This window comes from Terrapene carolina, unplaced genomic scaffold (assembly GCF_002925995.2).
Source record: "Terrapene carolina triunguis isolate 2854851 unplaced genomic scaffold, T_m_triunguis-2.0 Scaffold67, whole genome shotgun sequence".
Lineage (NCBI taxonomy): Eukaryota > Metazoa > Chordata > Testudines > Emydidae > Terrapene > Terrapene triunguis.
The window spans coordinates 33,771,951-33,787,852 of record NW_020664418.1 but is presented as its reverse complement, the minus strand read 5'-3'; the positions used below and the strand labels follow the sequence as shown (position 1 = coordinate 33,787,852).

Here is a 15,902-nt window from a genome sequence, read left to right as displayed (position 1 = left end):
CGCACCTCACCACAGACCTTTTACCTCCCCCACGGTGCTCAGCAACCCCTCATCCCTTCACACACTGCAGCCTCCCCACCCCCACAACACACATCCAACAGACACCCCGCCACACAGACCCCAGCTCAGAGAGTCCCCATCCCTTCACACATCGCAGCCTCCCCACCCCCACGCCCCTCAGACGTACACCCACCCCCGCCCAGCCACCTCGCGGAGCCCTCTCCGCGCCCAGCCCTCCGGGCGCCCCCCGTGCGGCGGGGTCCCCGGAAGGCCGGCCGGCCGGCCCGCCCGCTCTCCCCAACAGGAAATCCTGGCTGGGCTGGGCGCTGCGGAGGGAGCCGCGGCGCCGGGTTCCGGGGGAAGTGGAATTATTTTTTACCAGCGAAGAGATCAACTTCCACATCCGGTAACAGGGCCCTACAAAGGCACAGACTGACCTGGAAAAGCTTGGCCGGCCCGGGGGGGTGGGGGAGAGACGGGGCACGGCGATGGGGCCTTACCGTGCTGCCTGCCCGGCCGTCGCCGCCGTCCACAACAACAACCACGGGCGCCAAAGGCCGCCTCTCAACGGCGCCCAAAAGCCCCACACAAAAGTCCCCGCTGCTGCGCCTGGCGGAGGGACACAGCGGGCGGGAGGGGAGAGGCGGCTCAGGTCAGCACAGTGCGCCCCCTCTGCGCTGAAACAGGGGGACCCCGGGCCGGCGAGGCGGCAGCGCTTTGAGGGACACATGGCACTTACCATTGGGGTGCAGGGATTATCTTATTACACAAATATCCCCGACAAAAGGGGGCTTGGCGGAGGGATACGGCCTCTGTGCAGCCTACAGCGCATGCGCAGAGATCGGGAGCAAGGGGGGGGAGTTGGGACTTGAGCGCCCGCCATGTTCCGTGCCTGCGCTGCTTCCCGCCGGCAGGGGGGGAGGGGAAGCCGCCTCGCCGGCCCTGGGGATGCTGCTCTGGCTGGGAGAGGCAGAGGCGTGTGGTGTGGGTTCAGCTGGCCCCAGCCAGGCAGGCGGTGACAGCGGCAGGAATGGGGCAAAACCCCTGTAAAAGCACAACCACGAAGGGGGCTCCCTGCGAGTCTGGCGGGCCGAGGGCATTCGCCGCCCACAGACTTGCTAAGGCGGGGTCGGCGTTGCCAGCCCTCGGTACAGCCGGAGAGCTCCCCCTATGAGTGCCTGCGGACACCGGGCGCGGGTAGTGTGCACCTCACTGTAGCTGTCGACGCTATGTAGGGTTACCAGATGTCCCGATTTTATAGGGACAGTCCCAATTTTGGGGTCTTTTTCTTATATAGGCTCCTATTACCCCCCACCCCCTGTCCTGATTTTCCACGCTTGCTGTCTGGTCACCCTAACGCTATGCCCCAGAGGGGTTTGCCGAGGCTCAGTCCGTCTAAGCAAAGCCTGCGAGGCCTTGTCCGCCCGTGGGTTTGCAGTGAGTTCCCTGTATGGCTGTAAAAACGCACCGCTGAACGTGCGGTGAAGATAGCGCCTGAGCGGTGAACCTACTGCACGGACCTCCGCTCCAGAATGAGCCAGTCCTGCTCTCCCCTCTGACTGCTGGACCTCCGCCCCAGGTCCTCAAACTGCTTCTCCCAAAATCTCCTGCCCTTCAAGCCCTGACCCCCAACTACTCTGAGTCTTGAACTCTTGCTACCACAATTGCACCAGTTCCTAGCCCCTATAGCTACCAGGAAAAGATACCTGAATCACAGGGTTATGTTGCTTTTTTTGAGAGAGAGAAGTGGGTGATCTTTTATTGGACCAACTTCTGTTGGTGAGAGAAAAGCTTTTGAGTGACACAGAGCTCTTCAGGTCTGGAATAAAGGTACTTAGCCTGTCACAGCAAAATAGAAGGTGGAACAGATTATTAAGCATAAATAGTTAACACATAAGAGACCATTCAAGGTGAAGTCTCCTGTTAACACCTATAAAATCAGAACAAAAAAGGGGGAATTAATGGGTTACAGGTTGTTGTAATAAACTATAAATCCAGAGTCTTTATTAAGGATTTATAGTGGCTAGAAAAAATATGAATTTAAGCTCCCACGATCATCTTTTGAAGGTATTGTGCAGGTTTCCTTTGAAGATGAGGCCTGAGGTCAGGTCTACACTTGAAATGCTGCATCAGCACAGCTGCACTGATGCAGCTGTGTCTCTGTAGCACTTAAGTGAAGATGCTCCTACGCTGATGTGAGAGCTTCTGTCAGCATAGTTAATCCATCTCCCTGAGAGGAGGTAGCTATGTTGATGGGAGCAGCTCTCCCATCAATATAGTGCTGTCTACGCGGTAGGGCTGGGTTGGTATAACTATGTTGCTTAGAGGTATGGATTTTTCACACCCCTGAGTGTGATAGTTATACCAATATAGGTCTAGTGTAGACCTGGCCTGAGAAGTCAGCTATGGAGTGATAATTTTGTGAAAAGTGTTTGCCACTTTATTTTTTGTTATTTTTGTAGCCATTAATAATAACTAGATTTCCTTTGTTAAAAGATCATCCTTTTATTGGAATTATAATAATATTTTTCAGAGTGGTCTTTCTTTTGTCCTATAAATTGCCTCGGACACTTCAGGGAAAAGTACAAATCATCATCATCCAAAGATCTGAAATCGCCTCAGAAACATTAATGAATTAAACTTCACTATGCCTCTGTGAAATACTGTAGGTCAGTTTAGTATCCCCATTTTACAGATGAGGAACTATATTACAGAGAAAATAAGGGAGTTGCCTTACTGGCAGATGTGCAAACAAAACCCAAGGGCCTTGCCTAAGCATATTATGCTCAGACCACTACACCATACTGTCAGACTTGCACATTTCCTGCCTGCGGAGTCCTCCACACTTATCTTAAAACCCCATGAATCCCATTTTACTCCACCACATTCAAAGGCCTTCCATTGTGTTGACACTCATTCTGATGAAAGAGGACCCAGTTGCTTGTCTTTCTAGAGCTCATCAGTGCTGCTCCAGGCATCTGCCAGAAGGGGTCACTACAAAGCAACATGAGATACCCCCTTCCTTTTGGGGGGTTGCAATGCTTGCAAGCAGAATGAGGAAACAACAGGTCCAACCTTAATTGAATTTTTTAAACTAAGGGCTGAGGGAAAGCTGACAGGTACGGAAAAACACACGGTTCAGATGGAGACATCCCTTAGGGTTGAATTTATTAACGAGGGAACTTTATATCCTAGTATAGAGGATAGGAAAGAAATTGGTAAAGTACAGATAGGAGCTAGCAAGGGACAGTCAAACACTAAAGAGTCCCATTTAAACAAAACATGAAGGCATGCAATTAAATATTGACAAAATGTACAAGTTCTTATATACAAATGCTAGAAGTCTAAATGGTAAGATGGGTGAACTAGACTGGTTGGCATTAAATGAGGATATTAATATAATAAGCATCACAGAAATTTGGTGGAATGAGGATACTCAATAGGACACAGTAATACCATGGTACAAAATATATAGGAATGACAGAGTAGGTCATGCTGGTGGGGAGTGGCACTATATGCTAAAAAAAGCATAGAGTCAATAAGATGAAAATCTTAAATGTATCAAAAACTATACCATAGAATCTCTATGGATAGAAATTCCATGCTTCAATAATCAGAGTATAGCAGTAGGAGTATATTACTGACCGCCTGACCAGGATGGTGAGAGTGATTGTTAAATGCTAACAGAGGTTAGAGAGGCTACAAAATCCAGCAATAATGGGTAATTTCAACTATCCTCATATCGACTGGATAAATGTCACCTCAGGATGTGAGGCACAGATATAAATGACCCTTGGAGCAGCTAGTTCTGGAACCTACAAGGGGAGAGGCAACTCTTGATTTAGTTCTAAGTGCAACACAGGATTTGATCCAAGAGGTAAGTATAGCTGAACCGCTCAGAAATATGACCATGAAGTAATTAAATTTAGCATCCTTGAGGGCGGGAGAGTCAATACCAAAAGGGGTAACTACACAAGAATGAGGACACTAGACAGAAATTAAAAAGAGCAGTCACAAGGGTAAAATGTGTGCAAGTAGCATGGAGACTACTTCAAAACACCTTAGTAGAGGCTCAGACAAAATGTATACCCCAAATCAAAAAAGACAGGAGGACCAAAAGAATGCCACCATCATTACTCTGCTAGAGACCAAAAATCATGGACTGAACAGAGGTAGTGGATTTATGGTGTCTTCTTAGCGTATGCGCAATGTGCCTCGTGATTTATGGCTTATTACAGCAATCTGTAATCCACTAACCCCCTCTTTTTATCCTATGACTGCAGAGGTGTTAACAGGCCACTCTACCTTGAATAGTCCTTTACAATATGTGCTAACTACTTACGGTAAACGATCTGTTCCACCTTGCATTTTGCTGTGTTGCTAGGAGTTCCTTTCCCAGATATGAAGAGCCATGTGTAGCTCAAAAACTTGTCTCTCTCACCAACTGAAGTTGGTCCAATAACCAGGGCCGGCGCAACCCATTAGGTGACCTAGGTGGTCGCCTAGGGCATCACAATTTGGGGGGAGGCGACCGCGGCGGTATTTCAGCGGTGGGACCTTCCGCCGCCTCTGTGGGGGGTGGCATTTCGGGGCGGGACCTTCCGCTGCCTAGGGCGGCAGAAAAGCTGGCGGTGCTCCTGCCAATAACAGATATTACCTCACCCACCTTGTCCCTCTAATATCCTGGGACTGACAGGGCTACAGCTACGCTTCACACAACCATGGCTAAACAGCAGAGCAATGGAGGCCATTAGAAGCAGAAAGGGCTCGAAAGGAGATCCTGGCAATTACAGGCTAGTGAGCCTAACTTCAGTACTGGGCAAATTGGTAGAAACTATAGTAAAGAAAAGATTTATCAGACACAAAGATAAACATGATTTGTTGGGGAAGAGTCAACGTGGCTTTTGTAATGGAAAGTCATGCCTCACCAATCTAATAAAATTCTTTGAGGGAGTCAAGAAGCATGTGGCTAAGGGTGATCCAGTAGATATAGTGTACATGGATTTTCAGAAAGCCTTGGACAAAGTCCCTCACTTAAGGAAACTAAGGGCTTGGCTACACTTGCGAGTTAGAGCGCATTAAAGCAGCCCCGGGTGCCCTAACTCATGACACATTCACACTGGCAAGGCACGTAGAGTGCCTGGACTCCACGGCTGGAGCGCTCCTGGTAATCCACCTCCACGAGAAGCATAACGCTTGCTGCGCCACAGCTGGAGCGCCACGGCGCCAGTGTGGACGCCCTGGTCTATTAATGCACTCTGATCGGCCTCCAGAAGTGTCCCACAATGCCTGTTCTAGCCACTCTGGTCATCACTTTGAACTCTACTGCCCTGCCCTCAGGTGACCATCCATCAGACCCGCCCATTAAATTCTCTGGGAATTTTGAAAATCCCCTTCCTATTTGCTCAGCAAGGCATGGAGTGCTCTCAGCGAATCTTTCCAGGTGGCCGTGCCTCCACGCGCCAGGCGATCCCCAGTATGGAGCAATGGTGAGGTGCGGGACCTCATCAGTGTTTGAGGGGAGGAAGCTGTCCAGTCCCAGCTGCACTCCAGCCATAGGAATTACGATAGCTTCGGGCAGATATCAAAGGACATGATGGAAAGGGGCCATGACCGGGATGCAGTGCAGTGCAAGGTTAAAGTGAAGGATCTGCGGAATGCATTCCGCAAAGCGTGCAAGGCAAACTACCGCTCCGGTGCTGCCCCCGCGACTGCTGTTTCTACAAAGAGCTGGACGCAATACTTGGGGGCAACCCCATCTCCACTCAGAAGACCACCATGGACACTTCAGAGCCCAGTTCAACAAGGCAACAGGAAGAGGAAAGCAGGAGCCAGGGTGCTGAGGAGGAGGGAGTCAGCCCGGCATCCCTAGATGCATGCAGCCAGGAGCTGTTTTCAAGCCAGGAGGAAGGTAGCCAGTTGCAGCAGACGGTGCTTGGGGAAGAACAAACACCAGAGGAGGTGCCCGGTAAGCGGCTTTTATTTTGGGGAGGAAGTTGTTCGATGCGGGCTCTTGGGGTGAGGACGGTTAAGGCTGCATGCATGCCTAGATGTAGAATAGGGCACTGATGTGCTCTCTCACATCATGGTAATCAGCCTCAGTGATCTCTTCGAAGGTCTCATGCAGAAGCTGGGAAATCCGCTTGCACAGGTTCCTTGGCAGAGCTACTGTGCTCCTTGTCCCAGAAAGGCTAACGTGTCCACGCCACTGTGCCATGATGGGCGAGGGGGACCATTGCTGCACACAGGCAAGCTGCATATGGGCCAGGGGCCCAGGGCGGAAGCCACATTGTAGTAGAAGACCCTCCCTTGCTTCCCAGGTCACCCTCAGCAGCGAGATATCTTCCAGGATGAACTCATCCTGTGAAAAATGTGGAGACAGTGTTCAGTATGGAGCCCCTGCAGCTGTTGGCTCTCCCCAAGGCACAGAACCCCAGAGGACAGTACGGCCATGAAACAATCAGTCCCCCTTGCCCCTGTGCTTACTCACCATTTTGGGGTTCCTGTGGGTTATGTGCACTCGCTTTGGGACGGGCAATTTCTGCTATTGTGTACACTGTGCTTGTCTTTAAGTATGGCCGAATCATTGCTCTGTCTGGTGTGAACAATGCTGCCTCTGTTAAGTGTTGCATTTTGGCTTTACAGATGCAACCTGAGATCCCACCCTTCCTTGTTATCAATGGCAGAAAGACTCCAAAGAATCAGGAAGTGTCCACGAAGAAGCAAAGAGGACATGCTGCATGAAATCATGCAGCAGTCCCTTAATGAAAATCAAAAAGTACAGGAGTGGCGGGAGAGTGAAAGGAGGGCCCGCCAGCAGAATGCTGATCACCGGCACCAAAGCACAGAGCGACTGCTAAGCATCATGGAGCACCAAGCAGACTCGATACAGGCACTAATAGCAATGCAGGCGGAGCACTTCCACGCCCGTCCCGTAGCCCTTGTCCCCAAACTCTTTCCCTTGTGCCCCCATGTCACCTCCAACCCACTTTCCCCAACATCCGGGTTCTTATCGCCACCAGCTGTCTCCAACACCTGTAGCTTCACCACCCAGCCCTGCAAACTACGACCCTTCCCCACTACACTCAACCCCCATCACCAAGCGTTTTAGCCAGCCTGAAGTGCAGCACTCATTGCACAGCACTCCAGACAGGAAGGCTGAGTATGATAACAGGCCATACGCAAATCTGTGATTGTCCTGTTCCCCACCCCACCCCCTTCCCTTGTCCCAAACAGTACAGATGTGTCATGCCCTTTCTGTTTCCCAACCAGTTGTGTTTCTTTTCAATAAATTAATTTTATTTTCAATAAATGAATTTTTTGGCTTTGAAAACATTCTTTATTATTGCATTAAGTAAAAGATACTGTAGCCCAGGAAAGCAACAAGCACTGCAAGTCAGTGCATCATACGTAGCAAACACAGATTCCTACTAACATTGGAACCACTGCACTTCACTCCCGTGCAGGGCACCAAACATTACTGGTGGCTTTCAGCATCAAATTGCTCCCTCAAGGCATCCCTAATCCTTGCAGCCCTGCACTGGACCCCTCTAATAGCCTTGCTCTCTGGCTGTTCAAATTCAGCCTCCACGTGTTGAACCTCCAAGGTCCATGCCTGAGTGAATCTTTCACCCTTCCCTTCACAAATGTTCTGGAGGGTACAGCACGTGGGTATAACCGTGGGAATGTTGTCATCGGCCAGGTCCAGCTTCCCATACAGACAGCGCCAGCAGCCCTTTAAACAGCCAAAAGCACACTCCACAGTCATTCTGCACCAACTCAGCCTGTTGTTGAACCGCTCCTTGCTGCTGTCAAGGGTTTCATGAGCCATGGCATTAAAGGGTAAGCGGGGTTTCCAATGATCACAATGGGCATTTCGACTTCCCCTATGGTGATCTTTTGGTCTGGGAAAAAAGTCCCGGCTTGCAGCTTCCTGAACAGGCCTGTGTTCCGAAAGATTCATGCACCTTTCTGGACCAGCCTGCGTTAATGTCAATGAAATGCCCACGGTGATCCACGAGCGCCTAGAGAACCATAGAGAAATACCCCTTCCGATTTATGTACTCGGAGGCTAGGTGGTCTGGTGCCAGAATTGGAATATGCGTCCCATCTATCGCCCCTCTGCAGTTAGGGAAACCCATTTGTGCAAAACCAGCCACAATGTCATGCACGTTACCCAAAGTCACGGTTCTTCTGAGCTGGATGCGATTAATGGCCCTGCAAACTTGCATCAACACGATTACAATGGTCGACTTTCCCACTCCAAACTGGTTAGCGACCGATCGGTAGCTGTCTGGAGTTGCCAGCTTCCAGATTGCAATAGCCACCCGCTTCTCCACCGGCAGGGCAGCTCTCAATCTCGTGTCCTTGTGCCGCAGGGTGGGGGCAAGCTCAGCACACGGTCCCATGAAAGTGTCTTTTCTCATCTGAAAGTTCTGCAGCCACTGCTCGTCACCCCAGACTTGCATGGCGATGTGATCCCACCACTCAGTGCTTGTTTCCCGAGCCCAAAAGCGGCGTTCCACGGTGGTGAGCATGCCCGTGAATGCCACGAGCAATCTTGTGTCGTAAGCGTTATGCGAGTCAACATCATCGTTGGCCTCCTCACTGTCAGTTTGTAGTTTAAGGAGTAGCTCGACTGCAATTCGTGACATGCTGGCGAGACGCATCCGCATATTCCTCAGCAGTTCGGAATCCATTCCCGCAGACTGAAAGGGAAGAGAGAGCGCGCAGTACAAAAAACGTTGAAAGATGGCACCAAATGTGGACGGAAGCACAGGGATTGCTGGGATTCGAAGCGATGCATCACGGGGCATTGGGACAGGACCCAGAATGCCCCGCCCCCGCGCCTCCTTCCCACAAGTCACAGCGCCAGAATGGGAAGAGGTGCTCTGTGGGATAGCTGCCCATAATGCACTGCTCCCAATGCTGTTGCAAGTGCCACAGATGTGGCCACGGCAGTGTGCTTGCAGCTGACAGTGTGAACACACGGCAGCGCTTTCCCTGCTGCGGTCTCCAAGGGCTGCTTTAATTCACAGCGCTCTACATCTGCAAGTGTAGCCATGCCCTAAGTAGCCATGGGATAAGAGGGCAGGTTCTTTCATGGATGAGTAACTGGTTAAAAGATAGGAAACAAAGGGTAGGGCTAAATGGGCAGTTTTAACAATGAAGAGAGGTGAACAGCAGGATCACCCATGGATCTGTTCTGGAACCTGTGCTGTGCAACATATTCATAAATCATCTGGAAAAGGGGATGAATAATAAAGTGGCAAAGTTTGCAGATGATACAAAATTATTCAAGACAGTTAAGTCCAAAGCAGACTGTGAGGAGATACAGAGGGATCTCACAAAACTAGGTGACTGGACAACAAAATGGCAGATGAAATTCAACATTGGTAAGTGTAAAGTAATGCACGTTGGAAAAAATAATCCCAACTATACATATGCAATGATGGGTTCTAAATTAGCTGTTACTACCCAAGAAAGAGTCACTGTGGATAGTTCTTTGAAAACTTCCATTCAAGTGCAGCAGCAGTCAAAAAGAATGATAGGAACTATTAGGAAGGGGATAGAAAATAATACAGAAAATATCCTAATGCCACCATATAAATCCATGGTGTGCCCACACCTTGAATACTATGGCCAGTTCTGGTTGCCCTGTCTCAAAAAAGATATAGTGGAATGGGGAAAGGTTCAGAGAAGGGCAACAAAGATGATCACAGGTATAGAACGGCTTCCATACAAAGAGAGACTGAAAAGATTGAGTCTGTTCAGCTTGGAAAGGAGACAACTAATGGGGGCTACGATAGAGGTTTATACCAGTGTTTCCCAAACTTGGGACGCCGCTTGTGTAGGGAAAGCCCCTGGCAGGCCGGGCCGGTTTGTTTACCTGCCGCGTCCGCAGGTTCGGCCGATCGCGGCTCCCACTGGCCGCGGTTCGCTGCTCCAGGCCAATGGGGCTGCTGGAAGCGGCGCGGGCTGAGGGACGTACTGGCCCCCGCTTCCAGAAGCTATATCGGGGTAGAGGTGTATGTAATATATTCCCTACTGAAATTATGCAAAGCTTTGAGGATTTGATTACATCCCCATTTTATTCAACTGAGCAGGGGAGTAAATGGGAACAAGCCTCTTACCCCACCCAAGTATGATCTATCACTAGCTTGGGTCTGGTGTGGAGCAAAGCCCCTGATCCCAGGATACTTCTCCTGTGAGCAAATGAATGAGGCGAGATGGAGAGGAGGTGGAGCTTTGGCCCATCCGCCACCATATAGTGACTGGCCATGCATGAATGGGGGAAGTAAGCTTCATCTTTTCAAGGGGTGTAGTAAGTTACAATCACTCCCCACTCCAAATACATACTCCCTGGACCAAGAGGAAGAATTATGTATCAGAAGGTTTCTCTGGGACTACACCTAGGACGATGCTATTTACACACTAACCTTGGTCAGGGATAAAGACATAACCTAAGCCTGACTGCCAAGTCAGTATTATTTTTTCAAAATAGAACAGCTGTTATTCAGAATACACATTGTTCTAGCTGAGAGGAAAATGTTTGTCTGTAAAACATCTAGTACATTTTGGCTCTTTATAAATACTAAATTTCAAATGATCTGGCCAACAAAGAAGTTGCTACAGAAAGGGAAGAGGCTTTTAGTGCATAAACTGGACATCTTTGCCTGCCTCAGTCGAAATATGGACATGAAGAAATTGTGGGTGAATGTTAAGACTCTTTCCTCTCCATGCCCATGTAATAATTCAGACCTAAATCTAAAATAAAAGATACAAATAGAAATAAATACAAAACTGAGAAAAGGTTGAGTATAGCAAGTTTCCGCACAATTCAGCAGGCTGAATCTTGCTAGTCTATGGCGGTTCTTTTTTTCCATGAAGATCATTCTATTAATAAATTAACTAGAATATATTCTAGTAAAAAGCACTCTTTGTTCTCTAACTTTCTATGCTCTCTACTCGGTTATTTTTTTTTAATGTTATATTTTCAGGGCTGCAATACAGTAACATTCTTATAACACAATTTGTCACTGCTATACAGACAACACCAAAGCATGTTATAACACAGTCAGGATATTACCATGTTTTAACAGATCACCCCACATGGTAAAATTAATTATCTAGACAGGTTGTAACATAAGTCCATAACTTCGTTTGGTCATGTCCGTGCAAGCAAGACCAAACTATTTTATATCACAATTCACAATCCCTCTATATGGTAACATTTTCTGTGTAAATGGGCTCTCTTACCCTCTTTAATAAGTTTATTTATTTGTAAAATTAGCATATTATTTCCAGAGATACTATAAAGCTTAATTTGTGTTTTTAATGTGCTTTGTGATCCTTGGATGAGGAATGTTAAATAGCTGCATTTTATTATATTGTTGCTGTCATAACACAGGAATATTAATTTAATTCAGCACCATAAGTAATGATGTTTGTGGTTCCCATAAAACTTTGTAATGGATGACCTCAGTTTGAAAAAGTCCTGCTTCTAATCCTGTTCTGTTATCTCTATTTGGGGATAGATTATGCCCTGCCCTTTCTCCACCTTGCAGTAAGGAAAGACAGAGAGAGAGAGTAAAGAATCCCCTCCACCAACACCCTTGGCACAACACACATTAGGGCAACCTGAAATCATAGCCTCTGCATTCAACTGGGGTACACAAAGCCTATGCCCTACTTAAACTATCAAAACAGGGCTTAAGTGGGATTTATGTGGTGTGCAGCCTTATGCTATTCCTCTGACATTGGTGACCGTCACCCATAATGCATACTAGCCCTCAATTAGCAGTGAAGCAGGCTCAAGAAGCAAGTGTAAAGGAAGGCGATAGATGGAAGCAGCAAGAATACTACAGCAACTGACCTCACTGCACAGGGTGTCACTCACTGCAAATATTAGGGAACACCAGTTCCCTTTGATGTTTGGTAGCATGCTGTGTATACCAAGAGGCTGAAGGTAAACACTATAGGCACTCTAAGCATTAGGCTCTCCAGGCTCTAGCCCTTAGTAGGTTCCTTTAAAGAACTGCACATTTTGAGTAACACACAATTTCACTAGGGCTGCTAGACTCAAAAAGGTGCAAATACGTTCAGCACAATTACTTTAATGATTACAACAAAAAGATTAAAACAACAGTTTCCAGATCAGGCCCTAAATGCAGTCCAGGATAGAGGTATGAAGTTAGGACTACGTGGGCGTAGTGCTAGGGGTACTTCCTCCAGCCTACCCTTCTCCCTCGGCCTACCCTTCTCCCGCTTTTGTTCATAACCCATGGCCTTGTTCAGGTCTAGCCACATGATCCTATTGCAAGCCACTCCCAGGTATCTGCTTGGCTTGCTTCTCTGCCTGGCTCTCAAAATTTAGCCCTAGCTCCCAAGCTGTTACCTCCAGCCCACTGCTTTCCTCCTGTGCAGCCTTTGGCTCTCTCCCGATTCCTTCTGACCTGAAATTGTTACTTGCCTTTTCTGTACAGGAGGGATTATGGAGCCAGAGGTAATGAGCCAGCAGTTTCATTATGGTATTTAATGTTTCAAAATTAATATTATTTTGGAAGCACAGCTGCTCCAATACCCAAAATGGAATGGGAGTGGGGCAGGAGTGGGAAGAGGCGGGGCCTCATGGAAGGGGTGGAGTGGGGGTGGGGCTGGGGGCAGAGGGGATCAAGCACCCACGGGAAAGAGGGGAAGTCAGCGCCTATGGTCAAACTGGCTTTTTTCTTTAAATAACCAGTCAAAGCAGTATTTCCTTCTTTCTCCCCAAATGTGGAAGTTCCCCCCTAACTCATCCCCACCAATCACACTGGTCCAAGGCAGGCAATATTCAGTCTTGTACCAGTGACAAATGTAAGGTTCAGTACTTAGGACCCATCAGGCATAGAAATGAAAGTTTTCTATTATTGGAAAGGAGAGTTCTTCTTCGAGTGGTGTCCCTGTGGTGTTCCACTTCAGGTGTCGGTGCATCCCTGCGCCATTGATCGGAGATCTTCAGTAGCAGTGCCTGGTCGGGATGCGCATGCACAGTTGGTATCTCGCGGAGTCATAGGAGTCTGTTTGGCGCACGCGCATTCCGACCCCCTCAGTTCCTTCTCAACCGTCCTCAGCTGAAGACTGAACTCGGGGCAGTGCTGAACCTCTTCCCCTACTTTGAGAGAAAATTAGTTTTAGTTAGATAAAAACTCCCCTATAAACCTTTAAATAGTTGCATATAGTTCGTTTAAAAACAAAAACAAAAAACTAGTTTTTTCTTAACCCATTTTCCCTCTTTGGGAGTAAACCCCACTAAGGTCTCGTTCTTAAACCTTCTTGAGTGGGTCACATTAAAGATGCTGGGGTCTCCTGGTTTTAAAAAACGCGACTCTTGCAAGGACCCCACACCACGCTCAGACATTCCCAGTGTGTCAAATGCCTCGGTGAGATGCACATCCCAACTAAGTGTGTCCACTGCAATAATCTAAAAGCCAGAGCTCACCGCGACCGAGACCTGCGTTTAAAGATGATTCTTATGGAGAAATCCCTCCAACCTGATTTGGAGACGGGTAGAACAAAACCCTCTCCTAGGTGCTCTCCGACCAGGCCAGAACTGACCAAGAGCAGGGCTCCACCCTCTCATGAGAAGAGGAAGAGATCCTCAACCTCCCCGCACAGGGAACCGGGCAAAAAGAAACGGTTCCCAGTGAGGTCCTTGCCAGCAGTACCGACTGCTTTAAGGGTCAGAACTCATTCCACTCGAGCTATGTCAACATCGGTAGTGTTCCTACAAAACGTACCCGTTATTGACACATGCAAAGCGGCTACATGGTCATCAGACCATACGTTTGGCAAACAGTACTCCATCATACAAGGCGCCAGAGTGGACACTATAGTAGGTCATACAGTACTGTCTGCCACTGCCAAACCCACAACTCCAAAGTCTCCCCAACCATAGCAGGTACTACTCTACATTCACCTGAAGTGGCGCACCCACAGGGACACCACTTGAAGAAGAGAAGTTTACTCAGCCTGTGCAGTAACTGAGGTTCTTCGAGATATGTGTCCCTGTGGATGCTCCACTAGCCACCCTTCCAGGGCCGCCCAGAGGATTCAGGGGACCTGGGGCAAAGCAATTTTGGGGGCCCCTTCCATTAAAAAAAAGTTGCAGTACCATAGAATACTATATTCTCGTGGGGGCTCCTGTGGGGCCTGGAGCAAATTGCCCTCCTTGCCCCCCCCTCTGGGAGGCCCTGCACCCTCCTCCCCGCTACTTTGGAGTTTGACTTAAAGGACTCTATGGTGGAGATGGAACTGTGGGGGGTCAGAACGCATGCACGCCAAGCAGACTCGAATGACGCCGCGAGACACCAACTGCGCATGTGCATCCCGACCGGGCACTGCTACCGAAGATCTCCAATGGATGGCGCCAGGACACACCGACACAGGGTGAGTAACCTTCTCTTTCATAGGTTTTCAGTGGGATACAACTGAATTTTCCACAGATGACCAGTGAAGAATTGCTTCTGTGTAGGGGAACTCTCTATGAGCAGAAAGCTGGCAGAGGCATCTCAGGCCTCTACTACCTCCTGTGACAGCTGCATGCCCACCCAGGCATGGGAGGCGGGATGGGAACTTGGGACAGTTGATTTATCTTATGCCTTTCCTCCACAGATATAAGGTCCCTGGGGAACTTTCTGCCAGTGCGTAAGTAGAGCTGCAGGGGAGCAGCTGTAAACTTGCACTGGGGCCAGGCTGAGCCCCCCACACTTGGAAAGAGCGGAGAATCATTTCAATGTTTTAATAGTCATATACACAATGAAGCCAATATATCTACAGACACTTAACTTCCTTCTTTGGTAGGCATGAGGCCTTGCAAAGTAATAAGTGCTACAAAGTGCACAGAAGTATAAACAGCAGTCAGTGGCGGTGAGAATTGAATTCATGGTATCCTGGCTCTAAGATCAGTGCGTCTTCCCCTATGGTAAAGGGTGTTGTGAGTGTGGAGGTAAGGAGAGAACCCCACCCCTACCCCAATCACAATTGCCTGATTTGTCACTGCGGAACAGGTGGCCCAATTCTATTCAGCTGAAATGCTGGATGTCCCAGAAAAAAATGGTACATTTTAGAGCACTATCTTTTAGCTATTTTGCTTTGGGAACATAAGCAGCTGGAAAACCAGGTGAAATAGCTACCTGGGGATTCCCCCTTTGAAGGGGAACCCCTGAATGGTGCAGAACTGGCATAGTGGTTCTATGGCAACCCTCCTTTCACCTGTAGTTTGACAGGAGTACCTAGGACAAAGAGAGCATGACCAGAGTGCTCTGGCAATCCTGCGTTGCTAACCAAATTAGGGAGGGAGTATAAAGGTGGCATAAGGCATAAAAAGACCTTTGCCCCTACACCTTCTCAGTTGCACTAAATGTATCCTCATGGGTGAAAAGCTAGCCCAAAGAATCCAATTCGTGGTATCTGACTTGTCTTGAGGTGGTCTACTGATTTTCCACAAGCATGAGCGGGCTCAGGCAGCTATGCTAGGGCAGTAGGCATGAAACAAAATTGCTGCATATATAAAAGGTCACACAAGGAGTGATGTTCTCTTTACTGTAATTCAGAAGTCCAAGTTGGCAATACAGTCAAAGTATCTTGACTCCTAGTGCCGAACTCTGACCGAACTCCCTCAATATGGCTACACTGCATATTATGCCCAGGTCTGCGTGACTTGGGCTTGTGGACTTGGTGTTTATAAGCCAATACTTGTGTGTCCACAGTGCATTGCAAATGGTTTACAATTGCTAGACGTGGGTCTCACAGCTGTGCTAACACGTCCATATTGCCCTACACAGACCTCCTGACTCAAGTCTGTGGCTTGAGCTGTGTCCACACTGAAAAATGACAATGTTCGGACTTGAGTCACAGTTGGA

The 15,902-nt window shown here is 48.5% G+C and overlaps 1 protein-coding gene across 2 annotated transcripts in view; it reads right to left on the bottom strand.

The window, feature by feature from the left end:
* GABPB1 (GA binding protein transcription factor subunit beta 1) overlaps positions 1-806 on the bottom strand; it is a 41,384-nt gene extending 40,578 nt beyond the window's left edge. Inside the window, exon 1 of one of the 2 annotated variants that reach the window (XM_024193890.1) lies at positions 740-806. In XM_024193890.1, coding sequence (XP_024049658.1) covers positions 740-742 — 3 coding nt within the window. In that variant the 5' untranslated portion in view covers positions 743-806. Of the gene's footprint in view, positions 1-500; positions 608-739 lie in introns of those variants that run through there. The other variant, XM_024193891.1, reaches the window with a different exon arrangement.
* Positions 807-15,902: the final 15,096 nt, after the last annotated feature.